Source organism: Pantherophis guttatus, chromosome 1, assembly GCF_059756535.1.
Source record: "Pantherophis guttatus breed Tessera chromosome 1, ASM5975653v1, whole genome shotgun sequence".
In the NCBI taxonomy this organism is placed as follows: domain Eukaryota; kingdom Metazoa; phylum Chordata; class Lepidosauria; order Squamata; family Colubridae; genus Pantherophis; species Pantherophis guttatus.
In genome coordinates this window covers 190,204,371-190,228,566 of record NC_142063.1, presented here as the reverse complement: position 1 = coordinate 190,228,566, position 24,196 = coordinate 190,204,371, and the positions used below count along the sequence as shown (strand labels likewise).

The window sequence follows — 24,196 nt, the reverse complement described above, 5'->3', positions numbered from 1 at the left end:
ATTTACTTTTGATTTTGTTTTAATCTGCTTTTATTAAAACTTACTGTCCTTTTTCATTCACTATTTGGGGTAATATGGTACTTTGTAATATTATTCCATTATGTCAGCAGCTAATTTGAAGTGAAAGTAGATGCGGTTGAATGTAGTCTGAATTCCCAAGAGGAAGGGGTTCCATTCCAAAGGGTAAAGAGGAAGGAAAGAATGGAGAGTTTGGTAGGGAGAAAGAGGATTAACACAACTCCTCCCTAGTGATTTCCAGAGTATATCTATACTTATGCAAATAATTGGCAAGCTTCTGTCTATAAGTGAGGAACAATACAGGAAACTATTCAGAAATAACTCCACATTCTTTCTAGGTTCTGGGGGAGGGAACAATATGGAATCTTAAAATGAATATATAACCAAAGACAACAAACCTGAACTAACAAATTTTGTAATATAAGTACATAATGTAAAATGTCTTATATATTCTTACATTCACAAATGAATTCCCTTCTGAAGCTATTTGAGGGTTTATTGTGGATGGTAACTGAGAAATAATCCCCTATTTTGTTCAGTGGCCCTTCATCTAAGAAAGGACAACAATCCTCCGCTTGTTTTTAATATTAGTTTTGACATATTAAAAATATCAGTATTTAATAATTACTTACCTAGAATTTTCTGTTGTTGGAACTGAAGCTGAGGAAACCATCACCACCAGAGAATCAACTGGCAATCTGAGAATATGCTGAAGTGTCCCAGTTTGTTGGGCATCAATTAGCGTACTGGCCAAACTGTTTAATCTGACACTTGAATACAAGGAAGCAAGTTTATATTTTAAAATGTGTAACGGATCACTGATTTCAAGTATCAGCACTCTCAAGCCATGGGATGGATGCAAATTCCCCTGTCGGCTGGTGCTATGATGAGTGAATATGCATGACCTCTCTGGAGGACACTGATATTTCTTCTTCATACTGTTGTCTGCAATAATCCTTAATGTGTCTTCATTTCCTGAAGTACTGGAGACTGCTCTAATTTCATCCTGCCCAATTTGTAAAAAACCTGCCAATTGCTGAATAAGCACTGCATGAGCTTTCTCTCCAATATCCTTTAATATGGTGAAAGCAATATGAAGAGCATTGTGTGTATGTATTTCTATAGGTTCATCCCAGTGAACAGCAACATACAGAAGATTCTCCTGGAAATTGAAGTAATTAGTTCCTGTTGTGGCATTTTCCCAAAAAAGGCTGGGAAAAAACAAGACAGGTTGGATAGTGTTCTCTTTCACAAAAACATGAAAGCTTCTTGGTTCATCATAGGAGATAGCTAAAAGTACTCTGGCAATGCCGTGACCACCATTAAAGTAGAGTCTTAATGACCAAGGAACTGGTCCAGCAAAGCAAATCTTTGAAAGGCTGTTTGATGGCAGTAGAGAGTAAAATATCACAGAAAGTTCTTTGGAGCAGAAAGATCCCTCTGATATGGCTTCACTGAATGTGTCCACAAAGGTACTAGCTATTAATACAGGTGGAGAGAGCTTCCTGTGATCTAAATCCGTGTCCATATTTTCCAAAATCACCATTGCATGATCAGTTTCCTTACAGAAGTAAACATTGGATGAAGGCTTGAGAATGCATTTTCCTTCTTCTCTGTAAATGCCTGTAAAATAATAGTTTTTAAAAAGGATTATCAGCACAGATTTAACAACTCTTATAATTTTAGTTGCCAGTCTTCCAGAACCAAACATTTTTCTCAACACAGTTTTTGAAAAGCAATTGTACGTAATTTCAGTTTCCATCAAATCTGTTAGAAATTCTAGAGATTGGTGGGGAAAGGAAAAACAACAAATATTCATTTATCTATTTCTAATGGGAAAAAAATAGCATAAAGGCATTTTTGTTTTAAAAAGTTGACGTTTATTTTAACTTGTGATATATGCAGTCAGTTAGATTATTAATGTGATCAGACTAGAAGAAATTTATATAACTTTGCCAAATATATCCTATTCATTGGGAGAACTTTAACTCTGAGACATTTTGATGTGAATTTATTCCATCTATTTCTGCATCAATATTTTTAAAACAAACAATGATACCAGAACTGTATTTTTTCTCCCCAACACTTGCATTTTATCCTAAAATAGACCTTGTATTCAAATATACATATTTTCATATGCAAAAAAGAATCTGTATTCACAGAATGCTATAGTTTTCTTGAACCTAAGACTCCCAAAATTCAAAGACATGCAAAAACTGAAGCATAACTATGTTCTGAATCTGATCAACATAAACTGAAAAAATGCAAATCACATTTGTTCATTTATGTAGCTTAAGCAAAAACCTCCAGCATTGTTAGCTGATATTCCTACAAAAAGCAGGATTTGAATGTTATATTTAATGATGAAAATAAATGAGTAAAGATTCTGAATGGAGCAGTAACTAAAGTATGGTTTGGTGAAGAGACTGTGTTTGGAGCAGGGGCTGAAACTGATTTTCCTCATCCTGGGGGAAAAAAGAAGACATTCTTAAGGATAGTTCTAAAATATTTAAAAGTTACCATTAAAAAGAGCTAGTGTGCTTCAGTTTCAACAGTAAATTGTGGCTTAGAGCATATTGGTTCTCAAGAAAAAAAATGCACAGCAGAACATACTACATTTCCCAGAAGAACCTTTGCTAGAGATTGTTATTGTGAAAGAAATTAACCCAGACCCTCTCTAGATTCTTCGTTCTTCCATTTCAATACAGAAGTTTAAATACAGAAAGTACTATAAGGCATAGTTTTTAAGACATTTTGCTTCAAATCATGCTAAGTAAGAGTACATTCACATGCTGCATATATCTGTTAGGTGATCAGATGAAGATATCAACCTGTTGCCTTTCTAGTAGCCTCTCCTTGAAAGATAGATTAGATATTCTTCCTTGCAAAAATAGCATGGCCATTCTTGAAATAAAATTGGAAATTGGTTGGGCTTGTAGCATCACTGCTCCAAATATGCCAAAACAGTGTGGTACCTTCATTTCACTAGCGGGAAATGCTACATGTGGCCAAATGCAAAAAGTGCTGGCAACCTCATTTTACTCTATTATGGGAGACTAAAAACATTATATGAAAGCCAAAACTGACCATGATGGACACATAGAAGGTTAATCACCACGTGCATATTTGGAAAAAAATAATTGACATCTGCAGATTGTGACTTGGAATGTAAATTGAGGAAATGGTAAAGAATATACATTAACAAAGGAAATGAAAGAAACAGAAATTATTTATTAAAGAAATTTATATGGCCACCCAACCTACCCACAGGTGATTCCAGGTGGCTTACAATATCAAGAATTGCTGAATACACACAAGAAAGTGAAACTGTCAGCTTAATTACAAGTGAAAGGACTAAACTGTGTGTCATGAAATATGAATTGGTACCAGCTAAGTTGCTGTGTTGCTATGAGTATGTATAGAATACTCATGGTATATAGAAATCTATAAATTGGTGGTGGTTACATGCTTCATTCTTTTGAATGATGAAAATAGAAGAATCAGAGATGAGTTGGGAGAAAAACAGTGGAACACTAGACAATCTGTGTCCTGTTGGATCATTGTTTCAGATATCTTTCTTTATCTAAACAGAGAAACAGAATGATAATAGGCACACAAAAAAGTGGTGGGAGCAGGAATGACTCCTGCCACCTTCCCCATTGACTTTCTTTGAAGAAAGTTGTCAGGGAGCATTGGAAATTACAATCACATGATGCGGGTAACCGTGGCAGCATAGACACATAGCAACAGTGGAGCAGCCACAACTTCAAACCCAGGGAAATCATGAGTCCTGGATATTGGATGCATTCAGTAATTTAGCCCATTTAGAGTATGCTGGTTCAAGAAATGTTGCTCTATGTTGCATTGTTTTGCCCAATTGAAGGTTACAATCAATCAGACAGTAGTGATACATAGATTCTGAATTACACAATTGATTGTTTGTTGTGTTTTCATACTAATGGATTGAACAGAAATGGGATCCTATGATTTAATATGAAAAAATAAAAATAGTGTAAAAGTTTTAAAACCAATAAAAATATAAGGTATGGATTCTGGGGAAAATTATTCTACAGAGAGGCATGAATAAATAGGTAGAAATGAGATAAAAGAATGCTGAAAAATTGACACACCATTTGGAGAGCCAGGAATGATTGGTATAATCTGCTTAGAAAACGATAGTTTCAAAAACATAGTTGACATATTACTCTCTGAATGAAACAAAGTAGAAATATGAATATAAATATAAAAACTATGACAGATCTGATCACTTATGATTAAAGACTATGATTAAATCAGAAATGACACAAGAGTGAATGCAAAGCAGATAATTGTTAAGAATGAATATTGGGGGCAGGGGGGGATAAATATTTAAGGAAAAAGAAGTAAAGAGAACTAGAATGAAACATATATACAAATAAAAGAACTATATATATACTATATATATCTATATATATATATGTCTTCTTAAGTTTTCGCGGGTGAGCATATGCAAAAAATTAAAATCTCAGGTGCTTTCCCGCGTCATTGTAAATAAGTTGGTTAAAATGTTTAAAATTCTGGTTAAAATCCCATCTTAAAATCTTAACCAGATTTTAACCAGAATTTTAAACATTTTAACCAACTTATTTACAATGACGCAGGAAAACACCCGAGATTTTAATTTTTGGCATATATATATATATGTACCCTGTATAAAAATGTATTAAATGATAAAAGTGACCTCAAAACAGAATGAATAGAAAATGGATGCATAGAAAGAGGATGTAGTAATTGCTTGAAACAGAATTATATTACTTAGTGCCAGTGAAGCATTCCTAATGGGAAGTAAGGAAAATGGACTTGGTGAAATGATGAAGTGAAAGAGGCTATGGATGAGAAAAGGGAATTATTATTGCAAAAAAATGAGGATGAGAAAAATATACTTTAAAAAGCTGAAAAGAAAGTCATAAGTGCTGTGAGAATATTAGAAAAAATGTAAACTGGAGAAATGTTAACTTATGAATGTGATTTGCTTAGCCATGCGACTTATTTAACATATGTGGTAAGATTAGATATTATGATTGAAAGAAGGCTGTTATTGTTCCCCTACATAAAAAGAAAAGTAGCCAGTGTCAAGGTTCTGATCAATGCCCTAATTAAATCATGAGTCTCAAGCCAAGCTTCAAAAGAAATCTAGTTATTTATTAGGAGCTTCATGTTGGCACGAACCAAGTGAAGCCAACTCTGACCTCACTTAATTCACACCTTGGCTCTGACCCTGTTTCCCCCTTCCCCCAAGGTGTGTCATCAGTCACATTCCCCAACAAAGCAATTTCGTGGGTTGTAGAAGTCACTCCCTCTGGCCACTGTGGGTCCCTCTAGAGATGACCTTGACGTTGCTGCTGGAATGTGCTTTATTTTGACTGAAATGCAAGTTCCTTGATGCAGCTGTCCCATCCCCCTGCCTATGGCAAATTGAGAGCAGGTCAAGAATGCTTTGCGAGGGGACAGCCAGAGTAAATGCAAAAAGTATATACCCATGGTGGCAAACCTATGGCACGCATGCCAGAGGTGGTACACAGAGCCCTTTCTGTGGGCACGCAAGCCATCACTCCAGCTCAGTTCCGCCGCATATGCACACAAGCCTGCCACTGGCTAACTGGTCTTTGGGTCTCTCCTGCACATGCGGGGGGGGGCGCATGCAGGGGGCCGTATGTGCATGCGTGGGGGGGTGGGATGCATGTGGGGGGCATGAGTGCATTTCATTTGGGGGGGGTTGCATTTTGGCGCTTTGGGTACTTGGTCCGGAAAAGGTTAGCCATCACTGGTATATACCTTGATGATGTTTCACAGAATTCTGATTGAAATGGAACCAGAAATGCCAGGGGTGGGTTCTAATTTTTTTTATTACCAGTTCTGTGGGCGTGGCTTATTTTGTGGACGTGGCTTGATGGTCATGTGACAATTATTTAGGATTTAGCAGAGGTACTGGTCTACCAGGCTTTTAACTGCTTGCAGAGCTGTACCGATCTACCTATTTATTTTTGCAGGCACTGGTCTACCCATTTATTTTTGCAGGCACTGATCTACTCATGTATTTTTGCAGGTACTGATCTACTCATGTAGGCATCGGTCCTACATCATTTTTGCAGGCATCGGTCTACTCATTTGTTTTCTTTTAACACTGATCAGTTGTAGGGCGGCCCTTTGAAGCCCCTCGGCAAGCGTTTAAACAGTTTTTTCCCTCTAGCCATCAGCTGGGACTCAGAAGGCAGCAATAGATTGGGGATGGGGCCAAATAAAAGGTAAGAATAACTTGGGGGATGGCGGGGGCGGGGGGGCAGAACCGGTTCGGTGACATCATATCGTCACCGCTACTGACTCGGCGGAACCGGGTGGAACCGGGAGGAACCCACCACTGAGAAATGCCAATTAGCAACATTTGGGAAGTGCAGTATGGTATATGCCAGGCAAAAGGTGTCAAGATCCAATTTTTTGCTCTTCAGATATGTATGAATGTCAGAAATAAAACTAATTATATATTAGTTGAGTCAGAGAAAGTGTACTGAAGCGAACTGAAGCATGGAAAGTTTTTGGAAAAATTGGATTTAAAGATCAGAACGTCCATTACTCACTTTGGTATTTGATTTTTGCTGAAATTATTGAGTTAGTTTTATACCATTCTTTGCAATTCACTGGTCATTCATCTTGCTGTGGAAGAGACCATTTGAGCCTCCAGCATGATCCTAGGTCAATGAGGCAACAGGGTTCCCAGGATTGATTCCCTTCTTCAGGTTTCCTGTCACGAGTGTTTCCAGGATTACTGTGGCTACTTGCCTACTCACAAACAGTATGGTTTTAATCAAGCCATCTCCTGTTTGTAATTACCTGCAAGCCTTCCCTGCCCTAGTTAATTGCAGGTTAACTCCCCATATAAGCAAGGACCTTTTCGTTTGCTACTCGGGCTTAGACTCCTGGTTTAGGCCTAAATGCACAGCTCCTGCAGGAAGCTTAGTGCAACGCCGCAGATGGGAGAAGAATGCAGATAAGGACTCCAGACGCCGTTGCAGAGAAACTCCCACGGATGCTTGCCTTTTGCTGTTTTGTAGCACGCAAGCTATCACCGGGATTGCTGTTGCTGGACCTCCTCTCTCCCACAAGCTTCAAGCAATGTTTGCTGTTTGAACTATTTTTACTTGAAGTGACTTTTAGCTGTGAAGTTTGTGCTGCCCCCACTTTGATTGCCTTGATGATGTATCGACGCCGAAGCTGCTTACCTTCATGTTAGCTTTATTCTCCTGTGAACTGTTTCGGTATTGTGGAGAGGGATCTAGGGAGATAGCCTTGCTTCACATACCCAGATAAGACTTTGTTTTTAATGTGCTTTCTTAAAGACATAGTGCTTTTTAAATGTTTTAAAGTAAATTATATTTTTACACAAGACGCCTCTGTCAGAATTATTTCAGTCTCAGTGTGTTTACTCATGAGCTGGTTCACGGTCCGGGGTACCCCTCAACCCCATTCCCTAACATTTCCTTATTTATACCCAGGTAGCAAAGCAACACTTAAAAGGCCTGACTGCTGCTGTCCAAAATACTTCAGATTCTGTAGGCATGATTTCTGCATTGCTTCCTTCATAGAGGTAGAGGTGAGAAAACAGAGTAGGGAGATGAAATGTGTCAAGCCTTAAAATATGCTTAAATAAAAGCATTCTTGATACCGTTGATGGTAGAACACTAGCTGGGGGACTCGGAATAAATATGCTGGGACAAGACTGCATCAGTTGCTATTGCTGCCCCAACAGCACCCAGTTTCACCAGGTCATGTTTACATCCAATTCTCCAGCTTTGCAATTTCATATTCTACCATATCCTGGATTGGGGGCAGAGGCGTTTTTATCTAAAGAAGGGTTTTGCCTGTCACTTTGAATCTGCTTGATCTGGACCCTATGCAATACATGTTGCCACAAACTTTTCTGCATAGGCATGGATGTTCCATGCAGGTGTACATAATACAAAACTAAATAAAATTAAAAAGTAGCTCTCCAGAAAGAGAAAATACAGTTGGCAGCATTTACCAAACTATAAAAGGCTGGACTTGTGAAAATTAATTAGCCTGTATCACATTCCCCCCCACTCCCAACACCCTAAGATTATGATGGATCTTTTAGTTTGAGTGGTTCTTGTCAGGAAGGAAGAGAAAAAACCTGGAAGTCTTCTTGAACTATTCAAGTTAATTGTTGTCACCTGATCCTAGCAAACAGCTGAGCCAACCACTCACGTCCACGCTCCACAACCACCCATGTGACCTGTCTCTTGCATGTCCCACTTTTGAGCCAGCCTCTCTTTAAAATGGCTGGGATCTCCATTGCTCCTTTTGTAAGCAGGTTGCTAGAATCCGGATATGTCCCTTTCTCTTGCATTGCCCCCAGCCCCTCCTCCTTCTAAACGGCCTTATCTGCCAGTCACAATTTTTGTGGCCAGCAATTTTGATCACTTTTCAAATGAAACCCATGCTGGCCTTGGTAATCATAATGTCATTTACAATTTGCCACAAAACACGTTTATTCAGTTAGTAGCACATCGGAGAAAAGAGAACTCCATATGAACTCATCGCTGAAGGCCTAATCTGATTATTTCCTCATGAAAATCCAAGCAGGGGTGCTCGTAAGCGGGGCTGGGAAGGGAAGAGGAAAGGGAGGCCTGTGTGCAGCTGACTCTCATCATCAACACAAATAGATAAGTGACACAGGGTGTCAGGGGCAGCATCTAATTCGCCTGGGGCTCTCCTTGGAGAAAAAGGCCAGAGTGGACAGGCCTTAATAAATACTGATTCACTACTGAGGATTGAGGTGACACAAGCTATTTACATTGAGGATGAAGAACCACACTGATAAATTCCAGAAGCTTCTTTCTAAGTGATCAAAATTAAATCAAATTGGTTATGTTTTTGTGTGCAAAAAAAAAGGGGGGGGTGGAGGTGGGAAGAGGAAGGGAAGGTAAACTGGCATTCACATACCCACTGGTATACACTTGTGCCATGAAAAATCAGAAAAACCAAAATGAAGGTGAACACCAGGAATCAAAGAAATGGGAAATATTTTCAAACCTAAGTGAATGCATAAGATCAGAAAAGTGAATATTTTAAATCTAAGTGAATACATGTGACAGAAGACTTACATATGTATATGGTTTATTGATTTATTTTTAAAAAATAGCATGTATTTTTGTTTATTTACTCACAAAACCCTGAACTTCATGGCAGGATATTTGCACATACTGGGTGAAACAGAAGTCTGCCCTGCATCCAAGAAGAGACAAGCAACAATATGTCTGCTAACTTCATTTCTTTTCTTTTTTTTCTATTTAAGATAGTGCACTCTCGTCTTTGCAATTTTTTTTTTAAAAAAACACATCTTCACATCAAATTTGTTATTTTATTTAATTTACTTTTTAAAAAAACACTCAAATTGCTCGCAGGGTTTCTGACAAATATTAACTTTGTATCAATATTTGCCCTTCCTGTCATGAAATGAGGATTTTCCACCTCATTTCACATTTGAAAAGAAAAATATGCCATGGGGGTCCTCTACTTAGGAAAAAAAGCATCCCACACAACTCATGTCCTTTATTTAGAAAAAAGAGAAGAAGGAAAAGGTTTTTAAAATGTTCCTTAAAAATAGATGTGATACTTAAAGGCACGGAGACCTTTGCTGTCTTCCAACCATTTCTGTCACCTGTTTAAAGTTTTATCTTTAAAACTGAATGAAATACATTAACATTAATGAATTCTCCTTCAGGTTGGCACAAATGTTTCCTGCAACTAATTTCTTCCATATTGTAGTTTTTGATAGATTTCAAAATACATACTTGTAAAGAACAACACAAGCGTTTTTGACTAAAACAAAGAGATGTCATCAAGTTTCTCTAAAAGGTATTTTATCAACATAAAATAAATGTCATACAGTGTTATTTCCACACAGCCAGATTTGCCAGTCATATATTTCTAATGCAAAATACAAATGCAGGTACACAGTAAAAATAAAAGTAGTGACATAATTAATGGGGCGCTAGGTACACATTGTAGTTTGGTTGCCCTGGGCAAGCCATCAGATATATTCCACCATTAGAAAGTGAGACAAATAATTCAGTAAACCATATACAGAATTATGTTTATTTTCCTGCTGTCCATAAACATCACAATAAGATCTTGCTGTGAATCTGTATCCTGGAAAAAAGTAGCTGCTGAATCTGATTTTAACTAAATACCATGCAAACAAGTATTAAACAGCACTTCTTTCAGTAAATATAAATTTGTTTAAGCAGGCAAATTTCCCAAACAAGTATATTTTATCTATAGCTTCCACAACTATAAATGTTTCTGTAACCAGAACACACTTTTTGTGAACGCAACTTAAGACAAGAAATATTTTAAAATGAATGGTAGTGGAATCCAGAAATTATGTGGCAATACAAGTCATAAAATACTTTGTTTTCAATTCACTCAATTGTTCATGCAAATAAATATGGGGCACATTTCTCCTATAGTCTTCATTTGAGTGTGAACCTAATTCAAATCTCAGTTTCTCTGTATCTCAATTTAGCCTCTGTGAAATGCAATAATTCCATACAGGCTGAATCTGTCACTCATTACTCTCGGAAATGTAATGAAAAAGTTAAAATTAATCATTTAGCTGTGCTTAAGAGTTTGTTTCAATAGGCTGTCCAATACATGACTGCTAGGTGAATCTGGGATTCAGCAACAAGTTTGTGCAAGTGAATGGAAATGTGACTTTATTTTTTATTGTTAAGTTCTACACAGATAAAAACCAACTCTGCCTTCTCAATGTGGGAGAAAGTGGCTTAGAAACTTTACATGACTGCAGTATGACCAATACTTTTAAGTGGTTTTTGAAAACAAGTACAATGCAAACTGATAATGGGGATAATTAAACTTTGAATATGATATTTAAGATATGAAAATATTGTAGCTGATGTACCAATATGGAAGACTGCAATAATGACTAAATATTTTGTATAAAGAGCTAACCCTCTCTCAAACGAGAGAGATAACAGAATGATTTATCAAGCAATAAATTTCATGTGAAAATTTCATTTTCAGCAGTATTTTTCCAGAATCTATGCCAGAATCTGACCAAGTTGCAGAAATCTTCCTAATATATAAAGACCATGTCCAGACACGAAGAAAGCAATTGCAATTCATTTTCACATTATTAGTAAGATAACTACATAGACATATCCATGAAGTCACCAGGAATGACATCATTTTTCTTTAGGCCTGAACAGAAGTATTTCTGAATTTTAGTACTTAAAATAGTAAGTTCTAAATATAATAAGACCTTTCATTATTAGAAAGCAAGGAATTCTGGTAAATATTTGTCCTATAAATCCAAATAATTTTTCCAGGCACATGAACCTCTATTCAAAGTCACATACACAGCACCAAATTGGGTTCATCCTTAATTCAGCAGTTCATATTTTATTTCTATGTTATATTGCTTGCTAAGACTCCCTGAACTAATTATATACCCATTCATATAATCCAGGTTATTGTGCAGAGAAAGATGCAGTGTCATAGATATCTCAGAAAGGCTTCATGAGATTTGAATTAGGATCCTAATTAGGATTAGGAGTTTATTAGGCAATGAAGAATTGCTAGCAGCCACAACTTGATAGCTTTCAAACACCCTTATAAACAAACTGGTAGCAACCTGATCTTAAATTTATGATTGGGGACTGGATAAATCTCATACTTGGAATTTTATTTCTAACTTTTGGTTTAAAAAGTTGGCTTTGTTTGATTTCTGCTCTTGACTATACCAATTTATTTTTGTTTGGTTTTATTTTAATCTTTAAATGAAATAGATTTTTTTAATATCTTTGTATATATAAACATTTTCCCTATAATAGTAATAACTGGAGAACCTAGTCATAGATTATATATGGCAGTTAAAATTGGGAGGAATAAAGTTAGAATTACTGATATTTAAAGTTAGAATTACTGATATTTAAAGCTTATGTGAATGGAGGGAAACTTTGGTCCAGGGGATGGGTTCTACTTATCTTTACTACCGGTTCGCAATGGGGTCACGCGTGCACTTCTGTGCATGCGCAGAAGCTTCCTGATGATGTCAGGATCCGTGGGCAAAGCCTCCCGCTGGTTTTACTACCGCTTCTATAGAACCAGGCTGAACCAGGGACAACCCACCACTAGGTTGGTCTTCAAATTTCAATCCCTTCTCAAATCCACATGGCATCCTGTTGATTCCAAGTTTATTTAAACTTCTTCCAGTATTGCCAATAATGGAAAATGATAAAAGAAAGGGAAATGAGATCAGGTGGGATTTTGTGACTAATTTTGATAGCTTCCGATAAGGTCTTACATCACAATAGTTTCTGTATAGGAGGTATTCCATATCTCATTCTTGATCATTTCTTAAAATCTATCAGTCCATTTTATCCTAAAGTACTCTAGCTATAGAATGATCTTCTTTGGATCTTATCTATAGAATTATTTATTAGATTTCCCATTCTCTTCCCCCCCTCCCCCACTTCTTTCTTCTCTTCTGGCTCAGGAGCATTTAACATTTTAATGTTATAGATCATGTGCATTTGCAAGCATTTGAATGACTATGTTTGCCTGTGATTGATGTATATTTTATGAGACTATTTACACACACTGTCTGTAATACAGTATATATGCATCTGTACCCTTTGTAATATGTTACATCTAATTTTTGAATTCCATCAAACCTCAAAGACTGCTTAGGATCCATAAAACTTCAGCTTCTGCAACTGTCATTGGCCTATATCTTTTATACCTGCATATTTTATCAAACTCTGTCACAACAAAAAATTAATAGGTGTTTCTTGATTCTACCATTGTGTGAAAAACATATTTAGTAATTCAAAAAACAACCCAAGAGGATGCTTCACTTTGAATCTGAATTGAAGATTGACATTTACTCAAGGTTTCAAATTTTCATTCTTATTACTCTTTTCTGAGACAGTTCCAGTTTCTTTAAATCCTTCTTGAAGTGATTTAATAAAGTGATATTATTATTTCCAAAGCTAATTATGGTCCTACATTTCTGAGACATTTAAGAGCCTGAACCAAAGGTGCTTTTTCAAGAGGCAACTGGACCTGGATGACTGAGAATCTCCATAGACATTAAGAGACTGAAGTTGCATTTTTTGTGGCAGCCAACACTACTTTGGAACAACTTCCTAATGGAGATTTGATTAGCTTTCTCCCTAGCTCCAGTTTTTAGAAAAATATTAAAAACTGAATTATTTCAGAGAGCTTTTTTAAAAGTTTATATCTGACACCATTTTACTCTTTTTTCCTTCCTTCTTATTTCTTATTTTGATCTGTTATCCTTATCCTTATTGTTATATTTTATTCATTGTTTCTCATGGTTGTAGGCTTGTATTTTTATGTTGTTTTTGCAAGATAACATAAAACTGTTTCGGATTAAGTACTTAAGTGCTGGGTGAATGGCTGATAACAAGAAAACCAAATTTGTATACAGACACTTGAGTCAGAATAATGAATAGTTAGAAAAACAAGTTATCCTAAGAATTGTGAGCTGGAGCAAGAATCCATCTGCAGAGTTATCTACAGTTTCATCCAACTTCTGACAAGTGCTATTTCATCACTAGAAGCTTCAAAAGCCCAGTTAGAAGAATAAGAAGGAAGCTCCCCAAACACAAGGATAGTTTAATATATTGTCAATTAAGTAGGAGTCCCCTTATTGCAGAAGACATCACTTGGAGTTTGAAATAATATACCAATAAATAAATGTCTATTCAATTTGTAAAGCCCCATTCATGCCTAGAGGACAGTCAAGGCAGCTAATTGTAAAACATACAATTTTTCTAATTAACATCTGAAAAAACCACTACCTATATAAAGCCATGTAGTCTTTAATATCTGTTGGTTGGCCACCCTTGTTTTGAAATTGAAGTGTAATATTTTCATCATTTTTATTCTTTTGAAAGATAGGTATTTGTCCTGATAAAAGGAAAAACCAATGAAAAGGGAACACCCTGCAGCAGATTCAGTTTTAATTTTGTTGATTGGAAAGCCAAGAGGGTTGGATTTAAGTTCTCCACTGACTCTAGCATCATAGCCAATCTCACATTTCTGTAACTGCTGGTGCTCTGTGGAACAGCACTAGCATTCAGACACCAAGAGGCCTAGAAACTTAAATGTTTATGAGGCACATAATGGAGATGACTTGTTGGGTGGGGAGGTCATTGTACCTGAACATGTTAAATGAATGCAATGTAAGTTAATTAGTGGGGGAGAAAAGCCACTGTGTGGCAATTAGTATGAATAGGTGATGTCGGAGGGGAGACTGGCCAAGCAAAGGGAGAAGTCAAATGGGGAATTTGTCTGGAATCTTGAGTTGGCACAGGAAAGCAGAGTCCAACTTTATCTAATCTGGCCCAGGTGCAGATTGCCAATCTGGAAAGATTCCTGTGAATCTTTATTGCATGAGCAATAAAGTAGCTAATTGAACTCTTCATGGGTGGATCTGGTTGTTCATACCTGACAGGTGAAGATACAAAAATCATTTCCTTATGGTAGGAATGCATTTCGATAAATCTGCAGTCTTCCAATGCAATTAGTCCTTCATTGTTTCCTCATAAGCAACTTTTTTCCACATCTCGAGCTGAAAATACTCGAAGTCTTTCTCTTTTCTGTGTCACAGAGTTTTAATGTTCTATATTATACTCTCCAGTTATTTCTGCTTTAATATAACCTAAAGCTCACCAGTTTATTTCGACATATCCAGAGACACACAGAGCTGCCTCCAGCCCTTTCGCCAGTTCTGATTGGTTGCTTCCCACAACAGAATGCAAAACTGCATTCTTTTCTAATGCTCTACCAAGCCCTGGCTCCTTCGCCATGGCATGATAAACACATCATTTCTGTTTTGAGGATGAAGCTTTGATTTCATTGGATGCCAGATCTAAAAACAAATGTGGGTTGTGCTCCAAGCTGCTCCAAGCCTTCTAAGCTGTAGCTATAATGGGATTTGAATGGGAAGTCCTGGACACAATAAATCTGTGCCATATGTGACTATTTCCTGTGTCAGTTCCTTTCTCATAACCAGTGGTCTTTCCCCACAGCTCCCCCCTTCTATCTCATCCTTTCTTTCCCTTTCATGACCCCACACCAGGACTCTGAAATCTTGCATGGCTGCTTATCCGCCTGGGGCCCTTCCACAGCAGTTGCATAAATAAATGAATTTGACAGCAAACATCATAACAGTTAGCAAGAGTGTGTGTACTCACCACCACTGCAGCTTTGCTAGAGAAATGGAAGAGGAAGGAGCTTGTTTGTTACTACAAAACAAAAGTGTGCTCTTTGACAAGCAATGAAAGAATTAGTAAAATAAACTTGCAAGAGAATTGTTACCAGGTTTTGTTTTAAAGCAAGACGATTTTAAGGCTCTCATCTCTAAACATACCTTCTCTCTATCTCTTTCTAAAAGATAAACTGTGGAAAGGGAAATAAATTCCCCATTGAAAGTTTCCAGAATACACATTTCCCCAGGTGAAAAACATTAAGTCAAACTCAGCCCTTCCTAAATAGGTCCAGTGTAAAATGGGATTCATCACACATACACCCACTCCTGCCAACTACATCAGAAACTTTTCTCAAACAAGCACCTTTGAAAAGTGAGGATGATGTAGTCACTAAAAGCGATGCTCAAGGCAGGAGAATCTTGTCTCTCCTACCATTCCAAACTGAGCTGGGAGAAAAATGATGCAGGAATGTTCATGAGGGTGATCTTTACTTAAAGAGAGCCAGAAAAGAGCTTCTGCCTGTAGCAATCGTTGATTACTCATCTCATTCTTCTCAAAGATAAGGTATCTTTTCTTAGGAAGGTGAAAATAGCCAGAGAGTGTGCAGATGTGCTGTAAGACAAGCTGCCTGTTCTGCATGCATTTCTTGTGACTAGATGTGAAGTAATTGAGGAAATGTCATAGTTTTCTCAGCACTTTTAAAGGAAAATGGTTTTTTTTCCCCTCAAAAAGAAAAGAAAAGAAAATCAGTATGATTTTTATTTTTTGCCAGAGGGAGTTCTCTCATCACTAATAAATGATCCTGTTCCTTTACAAAAATAAAGTCTGGGAATCAAATGCTTTCTTCAGACTAGAAATGTTATATTTAGTTATTCGAGAATCCTTCTCTGTTAGCATAGTACACCATGAATGGGAACAAAAGGATGTAAAATGTGAAATAACCACAAGCTTAACCACAAAATGTAAACCAGTAATCACAGATGACCCAAGACCACTGCTCCTGGATCTGACTCCAGATATTCACAAAACAACATTAATTTATAGTTATTACACAATATAGACTACCTTTATAATGGTATTAACACTTATATTTTCTAAACATGAATTCAAAGTATATAGAATGCCTTGCATATTAAATAAATAAAAAAATATTGAAATCAGTATCATTTAGTTTATATCAGGGGTGAAATCTACTTCCCTTCCCTACCAGTTCGGAAGTGCACACATCACGCACAGAATAAAACAGTTTCCTCTGCAATGAATTGGAAAGTTAAAGCAGAACTTTTCTCCCCATAGCAGCTTGAACAGGCTTGGCACAGATAATGATCAGATTGTGTTTCTGCCATTACATTGCCCAGTTGAAGGCAATAGAGACAAAGCTTGATCCCCTTTACCACTGATACAATTGTAATTCATGCATTAGTTGGACAGAGCATTGCAGGGTATTTGCACATAGAAAGCCTGACTACTTAATAACATACTGAACAATTATATTAATAATGTTTCATAATTGCTATTCCACATGTAACTGATACTAGTAGAATAATCAATCTGGAATTGCCTGCAGAAATTAAACTTTGGAAAATATCACAATATCTTCTTGATTATAGAATTAGACTTTTGCCTCTCCGGGTCCTCGGTAGTTATTTTTGCCCCTATTGGATAGGCAATTGGCAACTTTCTGACCTCTGAGATGTGAATCCAGGTTTGGGAGCCAATATCCAGTGAACTCTGACACTCTTCGTGCTAATAGATTCTCCAAAAAATTGAACATTTTTTTTTGTAGAACATTATGAACTATCAAAATGCTGAATATATAAGAATCTTTATAAGATTCCCTAAAGAGCTCCCTTTTTAAGATTTTACACTTCAGACTTAACCTCCATTGTGAAATGTTTTTAGTGGAGCTGTCAAAACAGACAAGCAGACTTGTACAAGTTGACAGATAGAAACAATTGAGGGTTATGAATGCTGAGGTCCTACACATTTGGGGCACAATCAAGTTGGAGGAACTGGTCCAAGACTTAATTGATTTTATTGGCAATACTGGCAGCAAAACTAACCAACTACGTAAGGATGACAGTCATTGACCAAGCTTGTGTGTGTGTGTGTGTGTGTGTGTGGTTTATGTTTATGTTTGTGTGTGTGTGTGTGTGTGTGTGTGTGTGTGTGTGTATAAAGTATTTTTCTATTGAGGCACCTGGTCTATCCCAGCACGTGGGAGGGAGCATTCTGCTTCCCTTTTGCCTTTCAGCTCCAATCCAGGAGCCCTCAAGCAGTCGCATTTATGACAAACCAAGTATCGAATCAAAGTAAGGGTATGGCTAGCTGATGAGAGCTAAATAGCTTGAAATAGATCTATACTAGTCTCCCTTTATTTCTTTATCAGCAATATATATATATACAAAGTTTAGCTGTGCAAATGACTAATTTGTAAAACAACTTCTTGGAAATCACTGGATATATATATGGATATCTCCAGTGATTTCCAAGAAGTTGTTTTACAAATTAGTCATTTGCACAGCTAAACTTTGTGGGCAACCTAAAAAAGCCCCATGAATTGTGTTTTGTTATTTTACTTAAGAATGTACACTTTGTCTTTCCAGCAAAAGATGCTTGTTCGCAACTGAAAACCAGAAGCAATGCAGTGAAGTTTCATACCCTGGAGCAGTTTGTGTACTGAAACCATTTGGCATTCTGTACATTTTCTTTGAAAGGAGAAAATAGCATATGATCTACTGTTATATCAGGGCAAAATATATAACTTATTTTCTGCAAACAAGTAATAACCATTTTGGTTCAATAGAAAATAAAGGCAAAACTTCTATTACTAGCTCTAATCAAAGGATTTTGAGGATCAGAATTTCTTACAAATACCAAAAATTTGTTTATAACAATTACAAATAGCGAAAGCTAAATACAGGGAAACAGCGAAAAGGAAAACCTTGAGATTCTGACACAATGGAAGAATTGCCATTCAAATTGTGTCCATATGTTTTCAAATTTTCTTTCAGCTGAAGTTGGAGAATAGTTTAAACAAAGCATTGACATGTTTTGTCTTATATGGGTATCTATGTGAGAAAATAACTCTTCAAAAGAACAATTTAAGATTTCTAGATACATCATAGTATATTTTTTATCAGGATTTATAAGCAGCAAGCAAAATCTGTCACAGAAGGAAGAGAAACCTTTTTTTTTAAAAAAAAAAAACCTCTGAAATATGTCACTTACTAAAGAAGTACTTACCATAGAAGATCAAAACTAATACCCTAAGGAATTTGGCTTGCTTATTTATAATTTAACAATAAATAAGTGAACAATATTTTGTACAGTGCCAACAATCTTGGTTTGTTCATCTATAGCAGCAGGTTGAATCCTAGCATACAAAACTGAAATGATGAATTACTGATGCCGATGCCTGCACTTTCTGTTTTCTATCTTACTGTTCCTAAATTAAGTTGGGAGTCAAGTATTAAGAAACCAAAAACTCCCATAGCAGCATACCTTTTCCTGACACCTCAGTTCTTTGTAATGGGATACTTTCAGCAATAATAACAATCAGCAGTGCTTTCTATTAGCAAACTGCTAATAGCTGAACCTCATAATTCCGTGGGAAGGCCCAAATCTGAAAATGGGAAAGGCGGAAATCATAGAAGAAATGCCCAGACTGCAAAAACATGGCTTTGATGTGTCAGAAGTGTAACAGATAGATGCTAAAGAAATACATACATTTTGATGGGCAGAAAGACAAACTCAAGATTCTGTTAATTTTTTACATTTGGGATCACCAACAATCTGTTCCAAATTGTAGTCCGGTACACTAACCTTTAATGCATAGCAATTTCTCTAATAAAGAGAAATTCTGCCCCTATCCTCAGTCCCTGGGTGTCCTCAGCACAGAACAGCTTGCTCTACATGTAGGATTCCTTTAACCATATTGTGTATCAGGAGCTGGCTGAACATTCAGGTGGAGTCTTTTAAAACCTGCCTAACTTGGCAAACAAGCTTCCAATACTCTATTTCTGTAGAGCACAACAGATATCACAATGTACAGCTGGCCCAGGCTGTGCTGTTTTCCTATGTCCAGACCTTCCAAAGAGGCTCAGCATGGGGGTGATTTCCTGGCATCGCAAAGACACTTCTTCTTTGATTCACAAAACCTGCTTTGAAAGCAGCTGGAGCTGCTGGTGACTTCTGCCATAGGAATTGAATCACCTGAACTTAAATTCTGGCTGACCCAGATTTCTGAGATAGACTACACATTATGCTTGTTATAGGAAAACATAGAAGTGTAGTAGGATTTTTCCAGCAACATGTAAACAGTGGATATCATGCATTAGTGTACTTTTTTGCTCAAAAGCAACAGTGTGAATTGGAAACAGCCCCTCTAAGCTGTGTCTCTATTCTTTTACATTTGAATTTGTCACCACCTCAACAATAGCCTGTCCAATCCCATTTCTGCCAAAATTCAGGCTGGGAAGCAGGGACAGCTAAACACATCAACTTTCTCAAAAGAAAGAATGCTCCTTAAGACAGGTTTGACTCTTGGTTCAGGACAGGATGAAAAAGGTTTTCCTGCCTCCAGTGAGATCTATTAGAGTTAAAAAGGAAGCAGTGGAATTGGCAAGGAAAGGGCCGGTATTTTGTCCACTGGAAAGGTTCCATATTTTCTAAGAAAATACCTTCAAAAGCTTTGAATTGGAGTACTTGTAAAACAATACTAGTAATAATATGATTGATACCATGTGCAAGAAAAATGAGCTGGATCTCTACCATCAGAAACTGTTTTATAATGAAATCTTAAATGTTAATTTTCTTCTTCTCTTGAGTATTATGACTAAACATTACAGCTGTTACAGAATAATGAAGTACCATGGGATAAATTTTAGAAACCAATTGCACAATGTGGACAACAATATGATGCATTACTTGTCCTCAAATGGAAGGTAAGAGTCCATAAAGAATGATGCCAGTATGAAATTTTTTTATTTTAATATCTGACACATTCTTATAGGAAACTAAAAAATATCATTGAATTCACTCTTGAGCAACTTTATCTTCAGTTTATAGATATATTTGCCAGTAGTAGAACATGATAGGCTCTGAGGGTCCTTTAGATACTCCTGAACTCTAGCTTCCATTAGCATCCAACAGTTTGACCAATGTTTCAAAGATGATGGAACTTGTACTACAACAACATCTAGCACTTTGGTATTATATTGCCTTACAAAAATCATAAAATGACTTAAAGATACGTTTCAGTGCCTTGTAAAAATAGACTTCAAGTCTAAGATAACTGGCACTAAAAACCAATGAAATGTTGATGGGTACACATCTTATCCTTTGAATCCTGTTGATTGTTATTTTATGTATAATTCATTAATTACTATTACTTATATCCTGCCTTTCAGAATAACAGTCGTCTGAATCAGCCTCACATTAATACAAAGAATTGTAAATAAAAGTGCAATAAATATTTAGAATTCTCCTCACGGAACAGCTGGTGGTCTGCCGCAAGGGTCGGTCCTCTCGCCCCTTCTGTTCAACATTTATGTGAAGCCGCTGGGTGAAATCATCCGTGGTTTTGGGGTGAAGTGTCATCTGTACGCTGATGATACTCAGCTGTACATCTCCACCCCAGACCACCCCAACGATGCCCTTGATGTGATGTCTCACTGCCTGGGGGCCGTGCGGGTCTGGATGGGGAGGAACGGGCTCAGACTCAACCCTTCCAAGACCGAGTGGCTGTGGCTTCCGGCGTCCCGATATAGTCAGCAGGTGCCATCGCTGACTATTGGGGGTGAATCTTTGCCCCCCCCCCAGAGAGGGCTCGCAATCTGGGTGTCCTCCTGGACACACGGCTGTCTTTAGAAGAGCATATGATGGCCGTGGCCAGGGGGGCCTTTAATCAGGTTCGCCTGATTCGCCAGTTGCAGCCCTTTCTGGACCGGAACGCCTTGCGCACGGTCACTCACGCCCTTGTCACCTCCCGGCTGGACTATTGTAATGCTCTCTACATGGGGCTCCCCTTGAAGAGCACTCAGAGGGTCCAACTGGTCCAAAATGCGGCCGCGTGGGTGGGGTTATGGGCGCAACTCGTTGTGTCCACGTGACACCCCTCCTGCGTGAGCTGCACTGGCTCCCAGTGGTCTTCCGGGTGCGATTCAAGGTGTTGGTCACCACCTTTAAAGCGCTCTATGGCATAGGACCCAGGTACCTTCGGGACCGACTTCTGCCACCAATAGCCTCCCACCGGCCAGTTCGGTCCCACAGAGAGAGTCTCCTCAGGGTGCCATTGGCCAAGTTATGTCGGCTGGCGACACCCAGGGGGAGGGCCTTCTCTGTGGGAGCCCCAGCCCTGTGGAATGAATTGCCCCTGGAAATGCGTAAGATCTCCGACCTCCGGGTATTTCGCTGTGCACTCAAGACCCTGTTGTTCCGCCAGGCCGGGCTATCAACATAATAATTTTAAATTGGGTGTTTTAAATTTCTGGGGTTTTAAATTGAGCCGAATTATTTAATAATTTTAAATAATTTTAATTGATGTTTGTCTTGTGCTTTTAATAGGCTGTACACCGCCCTAAGTCCTTCGGGAGAAGGGTGGTATAGAAATAAAATTATTATTATTATTATTATTATTATTATTATTATTATTATTATTATATCAATTTAATTCCCAAGTGCTGGTGTCATAGCACTGCATCCCTTAGCTTAGTGATTTGCTGTTCTTTGTTGAAATTAATGTTAATTCTCCATGTAAACAAGGAAAATTAATACCTTATATAGAGTCATGGACCAGCTAGTTTCTGTACATAAAAGTCAGGTCTCTGTTTCTAAGATTTCATCAAAAATTCATAAAAATGCTTTGGCTATCCCACTGAAACTAAAAACAATATTGAACATTAAAATATTGCATAACTTAAGTCTTATTAATATTAACTTATTAAAATATTAATAAGAGCCTTGGTGGCACAGCAGACTAAAGCACTGTTATTAACATCAGCTGCCTGCAATTACTGCAAGTTCAAATCTCCCCAGGCTCAAGGTTGACTCAGCCTTCCATCCTTTCAAAGGTAGGTAAAATGACGACCCAGATTGTGGGGGCAATAAGATGACTTTGTATAAATATATACAAAAGTATGAAGGCTATTGCTTAACGCATTGTAAGCCGCCCTGAGTCTCCGGAGAAGGGCGGCATATAAATCAATTTTTTTTTAAAAAAAATGTTTTTATATTTATATTTTACTATTTTGTAAATTGCCCAGAGTCATTTTATTAGAGAGATGGGCAACATATAAATTTAATAAATAAATCTGTAAAGAAAATAAGGGTGTTCTTTAACATTTACAATTAATATGAACCTAATTCTTGCACTTAACTTGTCTGTGACTCTCAGTCCATGTCAGGGTAATGAGGCAGGTATGTAGAGGTTTCTCCTGAGAAACCACAGTCCAGCAACCTTCTGTCTCTGCTCTGTCTCTATTTCATCCAGGAGAAGAGTTATTCTTGGTTCCAAGAGGAACTCTCCTTCTGAGACAATTCAGAGTTTTGATCAATGTGAATTATGTATATACCGTCATGGGGTGGGGGCGGAAGCCACATTCCTGCCTATACCTGATCCTATGGGTTCTTCCTACAGAACCTGCTGCTTAAATAAGCATTCACCCAAATATGCAAAGGTGTATTTAAATATAGTGTCATGGTCCTAATTCATGTTCCCACCTTTCATCTTTCCTGCAGAAACTGATGGACACTTTGCCCCCCCTCCCCCCCCCCATCTACAAAGCGGGGTATATTTCATTTTAATAGCTTTAGAGCAGATTAGCTCCAATTCTACTGTTTTCAGAAAAGCCTTAAAGCTTGGTTTTTGCCATTAAGCATGGACACCTGTGCCAGAGCCAGTACATGGGCTGTGTTGATTATTGTGAAACTAAAATCTTGGCTATGGTTGCATTATTGTCTCTTTTTACATGTTTGACATTGTTTTTGGGGAGCTTTATTTTTCCACTGTTTTTAATTGCTGTGAGCTGTCATATATTTGAGACAGGTAGCTGTATAAGTTGATATAAATACATAAATATGGACTTCTCACACCTCCAGCATTCCCACACAACCACATTTGCAAGCCAGTGGCCTTCAAATGCATACTGGGTTACAAGGCAGAAATCAGATGTCTCAAGTCCCTTTCCAGAAGGTTGATAATGGAGTGAGCTGCTACCTTTCATTCTTTCTCATAATGTTATAAGGCAGATGTCCCCACCCTCAGGCGAGCAGCCAGCCTGCCACTCAGGATTCATTCAAATTACACTAAAACATGGCCCTGAACTGAGCGTACAACCCTCAATCCAGGGGTGTGAGGCTGCCTGTAGAGATATACAATATTTAGTTCTCAGAAAATATCTTGCCTCCAGCAAATGGAAGATTAGAAAGATAGGACAAGGAGGCAAAAGGAAAGGAAAATGATTCCATACTTGTAGAGAAAATGGTAAGGGCAATTAGAATCGCCATTTGAGTTGTGATCAAAATTCTGATTCATTGCTTACTGCTGTTTCACAAAGAAGAAAATAGTGGATAACTAATTGGTTTTTTTGACATGTCCCTTTTGCTTAGCTTGCTTGCATTTAAATTATATACAATACTGCATTGGAAAAAAAAACACTGAGAAGAATAAGGTGGAAAGAAGCATGCATTCTGAATGCCTTTTTCCTCAGTCATGTAATCATGGCTGAAATCTGTTGATTTCATGAACTGCTGTGTGTGTGGTTGACACACACTTATGTATACATGTATTTATATTTATTTCTTTATTTTTCTTTATTTCTCACATATTCCTCCTTATTTAGGCTGAAGCTCCCTAAAAG

The 24,196-nt window shown here is 37.5% G+C and overlaps 1 protein-coding gene across 3 annotated transcripts in view; it reads right to left on the bottom strand.

Annotated features, from left to right (window-relative positions):
- The window catches only part of PKHD1 (PKHD1 ciliary IPT domain containing fibrocystin/polyductin), a 285,011-nt gene that overhangs the window by 25,098 nt on the left and 235,717 nt on the right, over positions 1–24,196 (bottom strand). For all 3 annotated transcript variants that reach the window (XM_087882250.1, XM_087882249.1, XM_087882251.1), the window contains exon 60: positions 651–1,641. In XM_087882250.1, coding sequence (XP_087738376.1) covers positions 651–1,641 — 991 coding nt within the window. The remainder of the gene's footprint in view (positions 1–650; positions 1,642–24,196) is intronic.